The 15,555-nt window shown below is 32.0% G+C and overlaps 1 protein-coding gene across 3 annotated transcripts in view; it reads right to left on the bottom strand.

Moving 5' to 3' along the window:
- Window positions 1-15,555, bottom strand: part of Kank (kank) — a 70,563-nt gene that overhangs the window by 37,231 nt on the left and 17,777 nt on the right. For all 3 annotated transcript variants that reach the window (XM_067044726.1, XM_014436572.3, XM_014436573.3), the window contains exons 2-5: window positions 12,081-12,164; window positions 10,785-10,981; window positions 3,596-3,719; window positions 1,376-1,518 (exon numbers count right to left, since the gene is read on the bottom strand). In XM_067044726.1, coding sequence (XP_066900827.1) covers window positions 1,376-1,518; window positions 3,596-3,719; window positions 10,785-10,981; window positions 12,081-12,164 — 548 coding nt within the window. The remainder of the gene's footprint in view (window positions 1-1,375; window positions 1,519-3,595; window positions 3,720-10,784; window positions 10,982-12,080; window positions 12,165-15,555) is intronic.

The following is a 15,555-nucleotide window of genomic DNA, read 5'->3' as shown; positions in this document are numbered from 1 at the left end:
TTCCGTTGAAAATGTTTTCTCTTGTTTGTATGAATCTCAAGTACCCTACAGCTCCCAATCTTTAAGTCCTTTATTCGACGTTAATTCAGCTCTCTTCGTCCCTCAATCTGTACTAAAAACTGACATTTCTCTCGGCGAGCATTATTAAATGTTCTGGAATGTCATGATCTTTCATGTCTCTTCCTTGTATGCAAGGAAGAAGAATCAGTCCCCTTTACTGGCGAAGGAGTATATCACTCATTTAAACACCGTGCAGTTAATTGACTTTTTCATGATTACCTTATTGTTTGACGACGGCGGGTAGATCAATTCGCTGACCAGAAGCTATTCTTTTGAAAGATATGACCGTAGCTAATATATCAGAGTCATTTTACAACCAATGGATATCCCGCTTTGGCACTCCAATCAGGTTTTCAACTGATCAAGGACGCTAATTTGAGGCTCAAATCATCCAAATGTTGACAGTTCTTCTTGGCACTGGAGACAAATCATACCCTCAGTGCTTCTTGGATTAAGATCCTCTTTCCGTAAAGAGACGATAGGATCGTCGAAGATTTAAATGGAAATCTTTTGATAACCTTATCATAATTCACCGTAGATACTCCAGCTCATTAGGAGCCCAACATTGCCCTGCAACGACTCAAACATGATTTTGCGCAACATTTTCCAACAGAGACTAGACATGTTAATCGCAATCTTTTAACATAAGACCTTGACTATATGTACAATTTTCTTCTTGTGGGAGTATTCTGTGCACAAACCCCTTGTTACACCCTAATCCAGACCTCATAGAATCCTATGTTGTAGCGAAAAACACTTCAAGATTCTTATTCCGGGATCTGTTGCCTCAATAGACAGGGTTATACCAGCCTATCAACTCAACGAGATCGAACAGTCTTATATGATCTTTCACCCTGAATCTGCTCCATTAAATTCTTCACCGACCATCTTCAAGAAAGAAAAACCTGATGAAGCCATATAACCCCACACTTTCTGCTGAATTGAACCCGATCTAGAACTCGAACCAAAACCACCATCAGGATACAGAACTCGTTCAGGCAGTTTAAATAAGCGTGCATAGCACAAAAAAAAAACAAGCAAACAAACGGATCTTCAATCCACAGCTGGTTAAAGGTTTGAATTATTTTTATTAGACATTGCAGTAAAATCACCACTGCATAGGAGACACTACCATTGTTCTGTATGCATTCAAGTGGTCCATCTAGGAAAAAATTAACCTAATCAAGAATTTTCAAGCCATAATTCTATACTGTTACTAGAGTTAGTAATTGAGCAATTTAACTTAAAATAGAATTTGGCAAGATCGGTGATTCAAAACTTCGGAATAGTGAGGTAAGAAATGGTAAGAACCAACCTGCAATCTAACAGCGCTTTCACTGCATGAACCATTCGATTTACAGCTAGAACACACTTCAGATTCAAATAAATCCTTTGGTTGCGTATCACTATTTGTAATAAGCGTGGAATACTGGCTCACTTCTTCTTTTTTCCTTACATCTGAAATAATTCGATTTTCAACATGTTACTTTTTAAACACTTGAAAACTTTTATTTATTGATAATATAACAATCTCCCAGAAATTAGGGCAATGGTTAATAGTGATAATTGTACACTTTTATCGGAAAAAATAAATAAAATAAGTAAATAAATATAAACATAAAAATAAATAAATAAATGAAATGAATTTAATCAAACTAAGTGAAATAAATTATATACAATATTTACAATCTTCACCTAAGGATCCCTGAACCCACTCTATCCCTCAGGCATGAGGGATAGAGTGAGGCTCTCGAGATCCCAGCGCAGCCCTCTCACTACTACACTAGTAATGAGCCAGTGGAGGCTGAGTAAGTGCGCTAAACCCGTAATCACTCTACATGAGCGGAGTATCTGGCCATTGCCAGAACTTCAATTGTCAATATTATTTTACAAAAGGTCTCTTGGCCACTGCCGTTTCAACCTTCGAGGTAATTTAAAAGAATGATAAATTAATTTAAAAAGACATTTTTTTTTTGTGCACTGTAATCAAAGAAAAGAATAGAATTAACAGTAGTAATTACACCCGTTACAGCCATTTGTCAAAATTGCGGATTCAGTAAATTAAATATTTATGCATGCTTGCCAAAAAAGTCAATTGTCTTGCAATATCATCTATTTCTATTGCTAAAAACACTTTTTTCTCCAACTGTTAACTCTAGTATTTGGCTCACATAATTAATATATATTTTTAAAATGACCGTTCAACTGTAGGTGTCTTGTAATAAATGGAACATTGGTCTAACTTGGAATCAGTAGCCACCGGGATTGGCTCGTAAGTATTCATCAGTACGCAAATCAGTGTAAGTGTTTAAATCTAATCACTCAATTATATGAGCCTAATCTGCTCTCATCTCTCCACTAACCCACCATTTTTTATAACAGTTAACAAACTAGCAACCATGTCAAGGTAACACCTAAGGACTTGCGTTCGTAAAAAAAGTACCGCGCTCTTGAAGTTGTATATTCAGGCTAGGGGTATATTGGGACGCGGTCGATGCGTTTCTCGCAACGTGGACATGCGCCAGTTTTTGAGGCTATCAAAGAACAGCGCATGGCAACGCGCGCCTCGACAGACGCGTGGCGCATTAGCGAAACCAAAGATTTCGAGCCAGACATCTTTCGTCTCAGGTACCTTCAAAAGAGATAGGATATCAAAAGGAAAATATAGAGAATGGTGTTGGTTGACAATATCGAGATCTTAAATATATCAGCACAGAAATACTAATTTTCCAAAATATATATAATATATTTTCAAATAAGTTTAGAGGACTATGTTAATAATAAGGATGAAAACTGCTAAGACTTGCTTATCTATAGGTATAATGCTGCCTGCATCATAATAATCGACCTGCACGACCCGCCGAATGGCTACCCTCTGGGCTTGCATCCTCCTTCGTACCTACAGGAATAGTACCCTGTAGAACGAGGTTACCATCTTTAGAGAATTACAGCTGTCACCCCGTAAGTCTCATCCTATCTATTCACCTCCTAATCAACTACCTTACCTAAGTGAACACGCATTGCCGATACCTTCTGGTCAAGAGTACCTAACATTACCAATGGAGTCAGATCTTACTCAACCACCTCATCACTATCATGATGAACCTGAAAAAGTTTGTTGCGAAATCGCTTTAGTAAATATAGACGGTCCTACCTGCGTCAGTGGATATGATACGTGAATTAGATACGAACTCCATTATAAATTGAATTTATATTTACATTATACTACCATTTATATTATAATTACCAATACTTATGATTGTAATTTTCTGTATCTAATAAAACTAATCTTATTAGTTTTTAGACGTCTGTACGAGCAAAAAAGTAAGTAAATATGCTTAAACAACATTAAAGTGAATAATAATAAAGTTAAAAAAGTGTCTTTTTTTAAATTTAATATCGATTACCTGTAGCTTTCAGGAATAAATATTATAATAATTGTATGTATAATAATCAAGGATATATACTCACATTATATAGAGCTTATAATAAAATAAATTATTACTAGTCACATTTAAAGGTATGATATACTTACGGGTTTTGTTAGGACTTGTATTTTTACACATCAGCTCAAAATCTAAAACAGCCTCTCTAAACTCGTCAAAAAAAATTTCATTTTTTTTTTCTTCTTTTTTCCCTTCAGTATCTGCATTCTCGAGCTACAACAATCGAAAATTCTGTTTGTAAGTAAGAGTAAATAATAAATAGACCGTTAAACAGAATTTTCGTATAAGAATGTTTTTTTTTTTAATTTTATTTATTTGTTTTGGGGGTAGCATTCATACAAATAGTTGACAACAACTCGATATAATGGTAAGGTATTTAAAAATTAAAAAAATAACAGAAAAATAAGCTAAATTTATAAACAATTAATTACAAGAGAAGTGCAAACCTCTATAAATATCAATATAAAAATTAACAAAATTATGCAGTTTAAAATACATAAATAAAAAAAATCATCGACATTAGAAAATAATTTACAATTTTACAATAATGTTCCTTTCCTTATCTTTTTTTTCCTGTTTTGTTGCGAGTTAATATTAGTTATCTTGCATATCATGTAATATTATCTTGCATAGACATATAACAATCATAAGAACTAGCGTCCTATGCAAGGTGTTAGTTAGATATTCATGATAAAGGCTCTAATTAGTGAAATACTATTTAAATAATAGTATCTATCGTTCAAAAACGAAAGATTTGAAACAACGATGGTCCCCTACACTATAAGCGTATGATTGCAATTAGCAGAACTAGCGCCCCATATGACCAAGACAAAAAAAAGTTATAGGTTAGCTGTGGCCCAAGAATGAGGGAGCTATTTTTTTTTTCTCAGGGCACATATTCTCTTCTTTTCTTCAATGAAGATTAATATGCTAGTATAAGGCAGGGAAGCGGGTCCCCAACTGGGGAAGAGAGGTCCATAGGAAAGAGAAAGTAACGAAAAAAAAGAGAGGACGCCGCCTACATTCACCTAAGTGAGTTCACTTTTAATTTTTCATTACCCACAGTAACCATCTTCATGCACTACGACGCATCAGATTATCGTGCACAACGACGGATTTATAAACCATCTTCGCTGCCCCACATCAAAATTATAAATTCACACATGTTTCTTTTGGCTACCCCTTTATAACCCGTAAATACCATAGATTTTAGTATATTATTTTGCTCTTGTTCTGTGTCCAGAACTCTATAAATTGTTAATAAATCATTTTTCTTTAACTTTCAAATCCTTTAATTAAAATATAGTCTACTAACATTAACCCCACCAGCATTCAGTTAAAGGTTCACTTCATACAAGTAAATATTTCTGAAAATAGAAGTATATGTTCATTATAATTATTTATCAATATTTAATTAATTATTATAAATGTAGGAGAAATGAGAACGCAATTTTTTTTTATATACAATTTATTTTATTTAAACAATAATAACCTGTCTCGAGAAAGTGAAAAGATTAAATATAAAGTTATGTTTTTTATTAAAAAATTTAACAATCTTTCAAAATATTATACAACTTACAATAAAAATACACACATTTTTGAGTTAAACGCAAAAAAAAAAAATTCCTATTGTTTCTGTTTCCATGTTATTATTTGATTGATTAAGTTAAAAGGCTTTTTTATTTAGTTATTTTTTATAATCATTTTTGTTTTTTGTTTGCCAATTCTAAATTGTGGTACTTTCTTTTACCCTTTCCCATGAAGTAATTTTTTTCCTGTGTAAAATATTGCGACTTTCTCAATTAAAAAGTACTTTTAAAAATTTGTGTTATTAGAAAATTTTTTTTATTCATTTTCTCAAGTAATAAAATATATATTTAAAAATACTTCTTTTATTTAAAATCAACTTTTCTTTCCGTTTTTATACATCGAATTTTTTCGTTTAAAAAAATAAAATAAAAATATTTCGAAAATGGTTAAGGTAAGGGCAAATTTTTTTTTTTTTTTTTTTTTTGTATTATTTCTTAATATGTTTTTGATTGGTCATCTTTTTTTTTATTTATTTCTTTTTTTTTTAAAGATTAATCAAGAAAACATTGTTAGTGAAATCTGAATTAGAAATAAGAGATAAGAAAGAAAAAAATGAATGGTAGATTGATAATGTCTACATAAATATAGTAGCCTTTTTAATTTTAAGAAATAAAATGGACACAGGAAATACTGGGAGGTCTATTATTTTAATCAGTTCAAGAATTATTATGATATTAATTAGGATTAGAATAAGTATTATGCTTGACCTTGAAAATAACTCAGCACTGAGGACGAAATATGAAAATCCACGGACCTTCCAAAATATAATCGATAAAGATTGTTAGGTTGGGCTAGATGGGTGGTCCGGTATTTTCTTTATTAAATGGAATTTTCGAGTTAGACTGCACCCTCGGGCTAAATGCAAACTGTTTTAAGCGTGATTCGATGAATGAAACATTAGCCTCTATTCTCTAGTGTGGTCAAAAGTAAACCTAAACAATACTTTGCAGCCAACTTGTCCCTAACTTGCACTAAGTCAATTTTTTTATACTTGAATTCAATTAAATTAATGTCAGTTTGGTATTTCCTCTTTTATATAGGCGGTAACTGATGCCCAAAGAATTAATATCTCATTTTTTACTTGCCCCTTGGAAGACCATAGTTGCTTTGATTAATGTGTTGGTATTAAAATGTTCGTTCTTCCCAGAGTTCATTGAAAAATATTAAATTGTTCGTATATCTTTAGCTCTTAGGTAATCCAATTCCCACTTTTTGAATTTCTACGATGTCTCACACTCCATGTCACGTTTCTTTTATCACCGACATAAAACCTTCTAGACTCTTTATAATTGTGAAAGGTTGTGAATAATTGTTCGTATTTCGTTGCAGTTGTAGTTCTTAAATTTCTGCAAAGATTTTGTTGAGTTCTTCCATTTGTATATAATTAAACAAATATAAAAACCGGAACAAACTTCACAGTGACCACTTTGAGTGAAAAAGAAATGAAAATAATTGAAAAAAATAAAACTAATAACTGAGAGAACGTCTGGTAGTTATGTTCACGGTAGCCCAGCCAAAAGTCTGTAATGTATTGTTAATTTTTAATAAAAACATTATTTCTCCCCTCGCAGAAATCCTACATATTTGTTATTTGGGCTTCTTATTCCAAAGAATATATGAAAATGTTTAGAAAGGTAAAGAAGAGGATCTACACAGAGATATGAGGAAAAAGACTAATTAGTATGTTCATGATATAAAGATCTCACAAAAAGTAGATAAATATACGCCCCAAAACTACAACTCATTGAGTAGCATAGGACACGTAGAAACATCCTTTTAAAGTACTAATATAAAGGAACAAATCTAACATAATATAAAAATGCGACACCAGTCAGTAATAAAAATGAAGTCAATCATCCATCTTCTCAACAAATACTAAAATATATGATTGAGAAACTTGTTCTCTGTTAGGCAACATATTAAAAGAAAAGAAACTTGAGTAGATCAAAATAATAAAAAAAAATAACAGGATCGTCTTGTATTTAGTCGTTCTTAATTTAATATATTTTTAGGAGTTTTTCAAAACATTCTTTTTTCGCCTAAAAAAAAAGTTAAATTATTAAAAATCTTAAAAAGGAGTTTTGAAAGAAAAATATGACCCAAGACGGTTCTTGATAGCAACTTACTTGTTAAACGCACCCGGGACACAAGTTCTTAACGATTTACTAATCATGCATTGGATTATGTTACGTAATCTTTCCTACTGAGCTCATTCGGTAACGCGTATTCCATTTATGCATATTAACACTTGGTTCTCCAAGCACACTTAATACAAGCAAAAATAAATATAAATGCTTATTTGAGACAGAGTAGGTCAACAGAAAATGAACACCTCCATTCTGACAGATCGTTTCCAGTAGCTTCAGCACTGCACTACCAGAAATGGGAGTAGAGGGTAACTGATAGCGCATTGGAAGTGTTACAGGTAGCTATAATCACAAGAGTTCATAGGCACTAACAGGGATACTGGAAACAATTAAAAGTGCTTAGCCTCGGGCCGTTTGTGGAAGAGGAAGTTAAAAGCTTTAACTGGCTCGAGGCATTAGTCAACTTTTATTTTTTTAGCGGTCCCACGAAATGAAAAAGAAAAGGGTGGTACCCTGTAGTAATCTGCCCCCCACCCCCCTTCAATACCGAAAATAACTTGGAAGGGTATCATAAAAAACAAAAAAAAAATATGCCTAGGGTCTCTTGATCCTGTCTGAAAACTAGACTTAGAGCCCTATATAAATGTTATAGCAGTGTCCGAGCTGAATTGGTTTGCAAGTTTTTCGAGTTTTCAAATCTCTAAGAATTTTTTAAAATAAAAAACCTTTTTGCTTTGAACTACATTAGTTATGCGCTATTTTGTTTTCCTTTATTCGTCTAAAGTTTATCAGCGTCATCAACTCTTAGGACTAATTACTACTAGGGATGTTTCTAAGCCTCCGATAATTCTGGGCTATAGATACGGGAAGTATTGACGGGAAGTCAATAAGACCTTGATCAAATCAGTGCCTCGGTGTTTAACCTTAAATAAATTAAGGTTAAACGCTGCAAAAACTCAGGCCATTGCCATTGGTTCTTCTCTAGCACTTTTTACACTCCTTCTCCATTAAAAACCTAGGCATTATCACTGACCAAACCCTCCTAAATGTCTCTATTTACCGAAACTATTTCATCACTCCCACGACTTCCTTCCCAAAACTGCACGTAGACTCCTAGTATCCTCCCTTATCTTTCCTCACTTTTATTGTGGCTGAGTAGTGTACAAAGGTCTATCGTCGAATCTTGAGGATAGTTTGAAGAGAATAATCAACAGCTTCCTAAGATTTGTGAACGCTACCTCGAGAAGTTCCTATGTCTCGCACCATTACGCCGAGTTAAGTTGGTTTTTCACATTTTTTCCGTAGACATTTCCTAATCACATTAATTTACCAAATTATCACTTTTTGGAAAAATTCATAGGTACACAAAAAAAGTCAATTTATTTGTATAAATATTTTGCCCTGAACATTAGAAAATTCAAAATACATCTTGAGAAAAACAATTTTGAAAATTATGTGTTTGAAATAAAAATAACATACATCTGGAAACACATATCGGGTAAATTAATAGTTGAGGGGGTAGAGAAAAAATGTATGCTGTAATGGGGTTAATCATAAGGATAAGCAAATGGTTATGGGTGGGGAGTTCCAATGATAATGGATTCATTAAAGGAGACCGTGGGCTGGGATTTTGTATTTAAAGAGTGAACAAAGCAATCAGATTTAGAGAGGCTTTTGGTTCTAAATGTTCAGAAGAATATACCCATACTTCCTCTCTCCTCGTTCGGAAAAAAGAGTAAAGCTCGGCTTGAACCATGGGAGCGCCTTGGGATCCCAAAGATGAATCTAATAACCCATTAATCCCTTCAGCCTCATATCTTGCTTATCAGACAACACAACATATGAAATCATGTAAAAACAAATAGGTGATAACAAATTATTCACAAATTGAAGAGGACCACTCTTAAAAATCCAGAAATACGAGTAATTAATTTGTGAACAATTTCCTTTTTTTAGTTCATTGAGTTAAAAAAATAGACTAGAACGAGCAATTGAAGAAACAGTTTATTCATTGATCATAAAAAATAAAATGTAAATTTCAACCATTAAAAAAGAAAAAATGAATTGTTATCTGTTTCGTATTTCAAATTCACATCGATGTTTCATACTCCTTATAAGACTCAAATTGTAAAATTAGGGCAAAGTTTATTCCTCAGTTAATTAATGCATTTGTAATTGCAACCAAGTTATATGAACTGTGTGAGCGTATCTGGAACTGGCGTTGGATTTTTTTTTTCTAAAATGGCCAATTGAATTCAAGGCAGGTGAGTGAGCAGCCTGATCAAACGCTTTATTTCTTGTTATAATGAATAATTTTTACCCGCCCTTGTTCAATGATGCCGTTATCAACAAGAATTACCTTTTCCTTGATTTATTCTGATAAAGGGATAATAACACATCATCTTGTGTTGTCTAGGTATGTTTGTGCAGTCATGTCCTCATCCTCATTGTTGAACGATATTAGCTGAGTGTTAGATATTGATTGTTTGATATCCCCTCCCACAACATTTTCGTACCTCCTCCAAAAGATCACACTGCCTCAGTCATACTTTTTAATGAAGCACAATTCAATAATTGCTGTTTTTGCTATTTCCAATCTCTAAAACGTGGATCATGACGATAAAGAACAGATTTCTACTAAATAAATAAACAACCGCAGTCTTCATCATTCCACCCATGTTCACAGGCCCATTGGATACGCGCTACTCCTAGTCTGTTAAAAGAAACGCCTTTAGTCTTCTTGCTCTAAAATCGACTTCATGGAGATCGTTTCGAACTTCCTGAGTCAAAATACAGAATCTTATCCTCAAATGCGCTTTGCAGGTGTCGATCTGATAAAGCCGTTCATTGTCTAGTCGTCTGGCTCCTTGGTCCTGCTCAAGGGTAATATTTCGAAAACGGCCTCCTTCATAAGATTACTAAACAGCATCTCATTTCTGTTGTACTCAACAGGCTCTTCTGATAACTGTGTGAAAGCCACCACGTTTACGGCTGATATCACGCCTGATAGCCTATAGAATGGTCTACGTCTAAAAGAGCTGAAGTCCTCCCTAGTATTTTCGTAACGGCATTTTAAAATTTTAAAAAGTCATCAAGTACAGACTACATGAGTGCTAATGGCCAAGAAGGATATTAATTTCTATGGCTGGTTAAATTAAGAATAAATCCTAATGACGTAACAAAGGAGAGCTTTTTAATTATTGTGTTTTATTGGTACTCATAGAGCCGAAAATAAAGATTGTGAATAAGTTAAAGAAATAGTTTACTATATACTGCCAGAAAATTGAAATCATTGTGGCCGAAGAAAATTAATGATGTTTAAATTTTTGAACGTGGGCCAAACCACCTACAATTAGTGAGCAGTTTATTTATAATGGAGGAAAAATTAGTTCAAATTTCACTTTTATAAATGTATACAGACATAATTAATGATAAGAAAATGATTGACCAGAGTGAAAATATATTTTGTGGCGGCCCCACTGAAAGAATCTGGACGTTTCCACTCTGGCTTGAATAAATTGGTTACCTTCAAGATAACCAATCTGTAACCTGGAAATATCATGGTAAGAAGAAAAAACAAAACAATATTCATGATTAGTACCTGGTATAGGTTTTGTGTGGGTGCGTCCAAACCCAGTAGAGATTCAATAGATTCCCTTTTTTTTCTGACCGTCCGAGGACGCACTAAAGCTTTTTTATGGCTTCCCAAAAGTTGTGAGTTTGCAACTTTTTCACAATATCTGACAAAGTCCAAGTCTATGTGGTATCCATAAGGGCAACAGTTACATTTTCGACCATCTGAAAATAAATTAATACTTCATTAATCAAAACTTCAAAAGTTGTTTTTAAAAGCGAATTTTTCTCCAAAAGAACGTTCTTAATATATTTTGCATGTCCTTCACACTTTAAGTCCTGTTTTTTAATTTTAGTGATCTAATGTTAATGATAAAATAGGCTTAACTTGGTACACATCGCAGAAATAATCAAGGAATAAAAAAAAATTATAATTTGTGGAAAAGAAGGAAAATAAAAATGGTAAAGTAACAGATTTAGGTCTTTACTCTTTAAATATCTATAACGTCCAAAGTAAATATTTTTTACCATCTTTTGTTTCTGACTGTGTCGAATCTAAATTACAAAAACAATATGAATTTAACAAGAAGTTTTTTTTTTTTTTTAATATTTGGCAAGATTGTCCACCTGTATGTGATAAACAATATTGAAATGTGAATTATAGCTATAATTTAAAAATATTGCTTTCTAAAAATACATTTACTTAGTGACAATGCATATTCAATTGAAATAAAATGCGAATTGAGTGTGTTATGTTCTCATATTTTTCGTCCCTTAATTAGAGTAAAACAAAGTTTAGTTTCATTTAGTTGAAAGTGTATAACAAAATGATTACAACTAGTACCATTTTGGCAACAGACCAATTCTAATTTATTTTACGTTAAAACAATACGCTCAAATTGAACTATATCGGTACAATGGAGTGGCTAAAGATATCCACTTATTTTGTAAGCGTTGGTGGGTTAAAGTGTTCAGGGTGATACGATACTAGTCAATAAGGAATTTCCGATTGCCAACTAAAACTGCGAATGCATCTATAATACATAAATCATTTATTTCATTATCCTATGGCGCGAAATCCCCTCAGAGTGTGGAATTCTGGGTTTTCCATCTTTGGAAGGTGAATGGAATTGCCCCTGATAACCATGCATAACTTGTTTTATGTTTAGACACCAATACAAGAGACAAAGCGAAAGTAATTTCAGAGATCGTACCGATAATTATTACTAATAGTGTTTATTTAATAATCTAAGTAATGAGAGTATAGAATATATTATAGAAAGAATATAATAAACAATATCTTAGTAAAAGTATTATAATGTACCGTGTTTTTGTCTGCCATGGCGATAACTTGATGCAGGTAATGTGTGGGAATCATGCATTATGTATCCCTTCCTCTTAAAATTTCCTGTAAAAAAAAATAATATGTGATAATTCTTTTTACCAAACTTTTACAAATTCGTACAACAAATTATAGAACGTAATAGCCGAGCATGTTAGGGTGCACGCCGGCTTAGAATCAAAATTCAGGGTTTCAAAAATTCCCAAGACTTTTTTTTAACAGTTTTTGTTTTCTTTAACTGCAAGAAAATTGTTAGAAACGTTCCTAGTCATATATTCTTGTTTTGAACCATTAAAAAAAAGCACTATGTATTTCGAAAATTATAGAACATTATATAATATTAGAAAATTAAATAAAAAATACACTTAAGGGTGGCCCAGAAACAAAAAAAAAAGTTTAGTATAATATTATTTATTACAATAAATAAATAATAATAAAATTAAAATAATACCTAGGAAGGACGGAAAAAGTCAGAATTTCAAACTTAGACTTATTTCGGCCAATTTTGACTTATACTTCATTTACTTACCCTTCTTAGATATATATAGATAAATATAGATAGATATACAAAAAACGAAACATTGAGATAATGGTAGCATATGTATGAGACAATATTTCAGCCCATCCAAAGCAATTATATTTTTTTATTATAACAGTTAATAAGAGTTAAAAGTGTTAATTTGAAAAATAAAAATATATATTATTTTTATTTACAATAAAACATGAATTATTTTGGTCCTGCAACATCAAGATCATCTAGGTAATAAAAGAGTAAAATTAAAAAAAAATTTTCCAAACCTACGCACACTTGTTGCCCGCAAAAACTTAATAGTAATCCATAGTCGTAACGCTAAAATGGTTTATTGGTTTTTAGACCAGCGTAGAGTGAGGGTAACAGAGTACCTTGGGATTATTATATACAGCTGCTATTAAAAAATAATTATATACATATTCATAATCATACTGTGGAAAAAAGAAGAAAATAAAAATCTATATGCTAACGGAATCGTAAAGAAAAAAAATAAAAGAGTAAAATTTAAAAAAAAATGTCCAAACCTAAGTATACTTGTTGCCCGCAAAAACGTAATAGTAATCCATAGTCGTAACGCTAAAATGGTTTATTGGTTTTTAGACCAGCGTAGAGTGAGGGTCACAGAGTACCTTGGGATTATTATATACAGCTGCTATTTAAAAATAATTATATAAATATTCATAATCATATTGTGAAAAAAAGAATAAAATAAAAATCTATATGCTAACGGAATCGTAAAGAAAACAAATAAAAGAGTAATAAAAAAGTAAAATAAAAAAAAAAAAAATTCCATACCTACGTACACTTGTTGCCCGCAAAAACGTAATAGTAATCTATAGTCGTAAGCCATTGTACATTTATACTTCATCTATATTGTCATATTATTCAGTACATTTACTAACGCTTAAAAAAAAAATTAACAACTAAGATAAGGACGATGAAGGAAAAAAGAGTAAAAAATTAATGAAATACAGTACGAATATAAAATTTCAGTAACGTACTCAAGTGGTAGACTTAGGTAACTATTTTGGAAAACAACTACATAAACCAATTACAGTTTTCAAAATGTAAGATCTTGATTTATTAGTATTACAAATCAGTCAATTTATGAAACATGGCCTGGTTGTTATAGTTCTCCAACTTTCCGTACAAATAGTTTCCAATGATTAGGATATAAAAAAATTCTTAGAATTAAATATTTTTTTATTATTTTATCTTAGTTGTTGTCTATGTTTTATCTTTTGACAAATTCTGATTGGAATTAAAAAAATCCTTGATCTGTCAAAAATTAATTTTTGGAACGCTAAAATGGTGTATTGGTTTTTAGACCTGCGTAGAGTGAGGGTCCCAGAGTACCCTGGGATTATTATATACAGCTGTTATTTTAAAATAATTATATATACATTCATAATCATATTGTGAAAAAAAAGAAGAAAATAAAAATCTACATACTAACGGAATCGTAAAGAAAACAAATAAAATTTATATACAATGGGAAGGGTGAAGCAAACATCTATATACGAAATAAATAGTAAAGCAAACAAATATAAAAGAATAAATTGCAAATAAGATTCTAAAGAGTATTTACACTTTAGGAGTTTTTTATTTTAAAATATCATACTTGCCTTATTGTAAATAGGAATGATTGTGTTTATGACGTTTTTTACCTTAACGTTAATTTTGTTATTTATTTATTATTTTATTTTATATTTCTAATTTTGTTATCCTTTAATTTATTTATTTGTAAATATGGTGTGAATGAGCTCCATGATCCCTATTACATTTTTCTATAAATATAAGATAGAATGTAATATTACACAATAAAAAATAAAATACTTGAATAACCAGCGTCTGATTAGTTGTGGTTAAATCCAGGTTGTGAAGAGGAGGGTTTTAAATGTAAATAAAGACGGCGCATGTGGGATTTTAAGAGGGAGGGAATTCCAGAAAGTGGTGGAGCGGGCAATAAAGATCTTGGGTTATCTTATGAGGCTATTCATAAATCTCTTGAATAGATCCCCGAGATCCGCTGAGAGGCCTCCATACCCCACGCAGCCATAGTCAAAATGGTGGGTGATAGAGGAGTCTACGCGAAGGATTAAGAAAGGGCAGGAAGATACCATCGGGGATGCACAATATGCTGGTTTTTAACATCTTACATTTTAATTTTGGCCAAGGTGTTTATCAGAGGAATAGAAAACGGCGTGTTGGTCATTTAACCATAGGGACTGTGAGTTAGTGTTAGGTCTGAGAAGGGACTAGAAACCAATGATATTGGCCTGAGTTTTTGGGGCGTTTGACCTGAATTCATTTAACTTTGCCCAGGCACTGATTCCACCTAGGTCTATTTGAATCTTGGAAAACTTGATAAGTAACTAGTAAGAAGAAAATAATAAGTATATTAGGAAGTCGCCGGCATAAAGGTGATTAGGCAATGAAGATCGTTGAAATGGAAGCTTCAAAGAAGAAAGGATGTACTCGAGGTCTGGTACATCTGAGGATAGAGAAAGATACGATGGATTGAAACCAATAAATAGAACTATTAGAACATAATGATTTTCTACTATCATGTTAAATATTTTTCTTCTGGTAGAAGATGATGATTTTATTTAGGATAAAGAGATAGAATGGTTTAAGAGATGAATCAAAGGCTTTAGAGAAGTCAAAGATTACTAGGATGGTTAATAGAAACCTGAACGTCTCAGTTGATTTTGGTGTGGACAGATTGCGTGGAGTTACTCGGTCGAAAAACAGATTGGATAGGATCAAGTTAGTTGGACTCTTCAATAAAAATACACAAACACATATGTATAGCAAAATTATTTCAATGTAATCTAAAATTTTATGATAAATATAAATTGATTAACATTTTATTTTTAATCGTTTATTTTCAAGAGCTTTAATTTCTTAACCATAGATAATATA

This window comes from Halyomorpha halys, unplaced genomic scaffold (genome assembly GCF_000696795.3).
Source record: "Halyomorpha halys isolate HHAL.00 unplaced genomic scaffold, Hhal_1.1 Scaffold1991.1, whole genome shotgun sequence".
In the NCBI taxonomy this organism is placed as follows: Eukaryota; Metazoa; Arthropoda; class Insecta; order Hemiptera; family Pentatomidae; genus Halyomorpha; species Halyomorpha halys.
The sequence above is the reverse complement of the archived record's forward strand: the minus strand, read 5'-3'. Positions and strand labels throughout refer to the sequence as shown.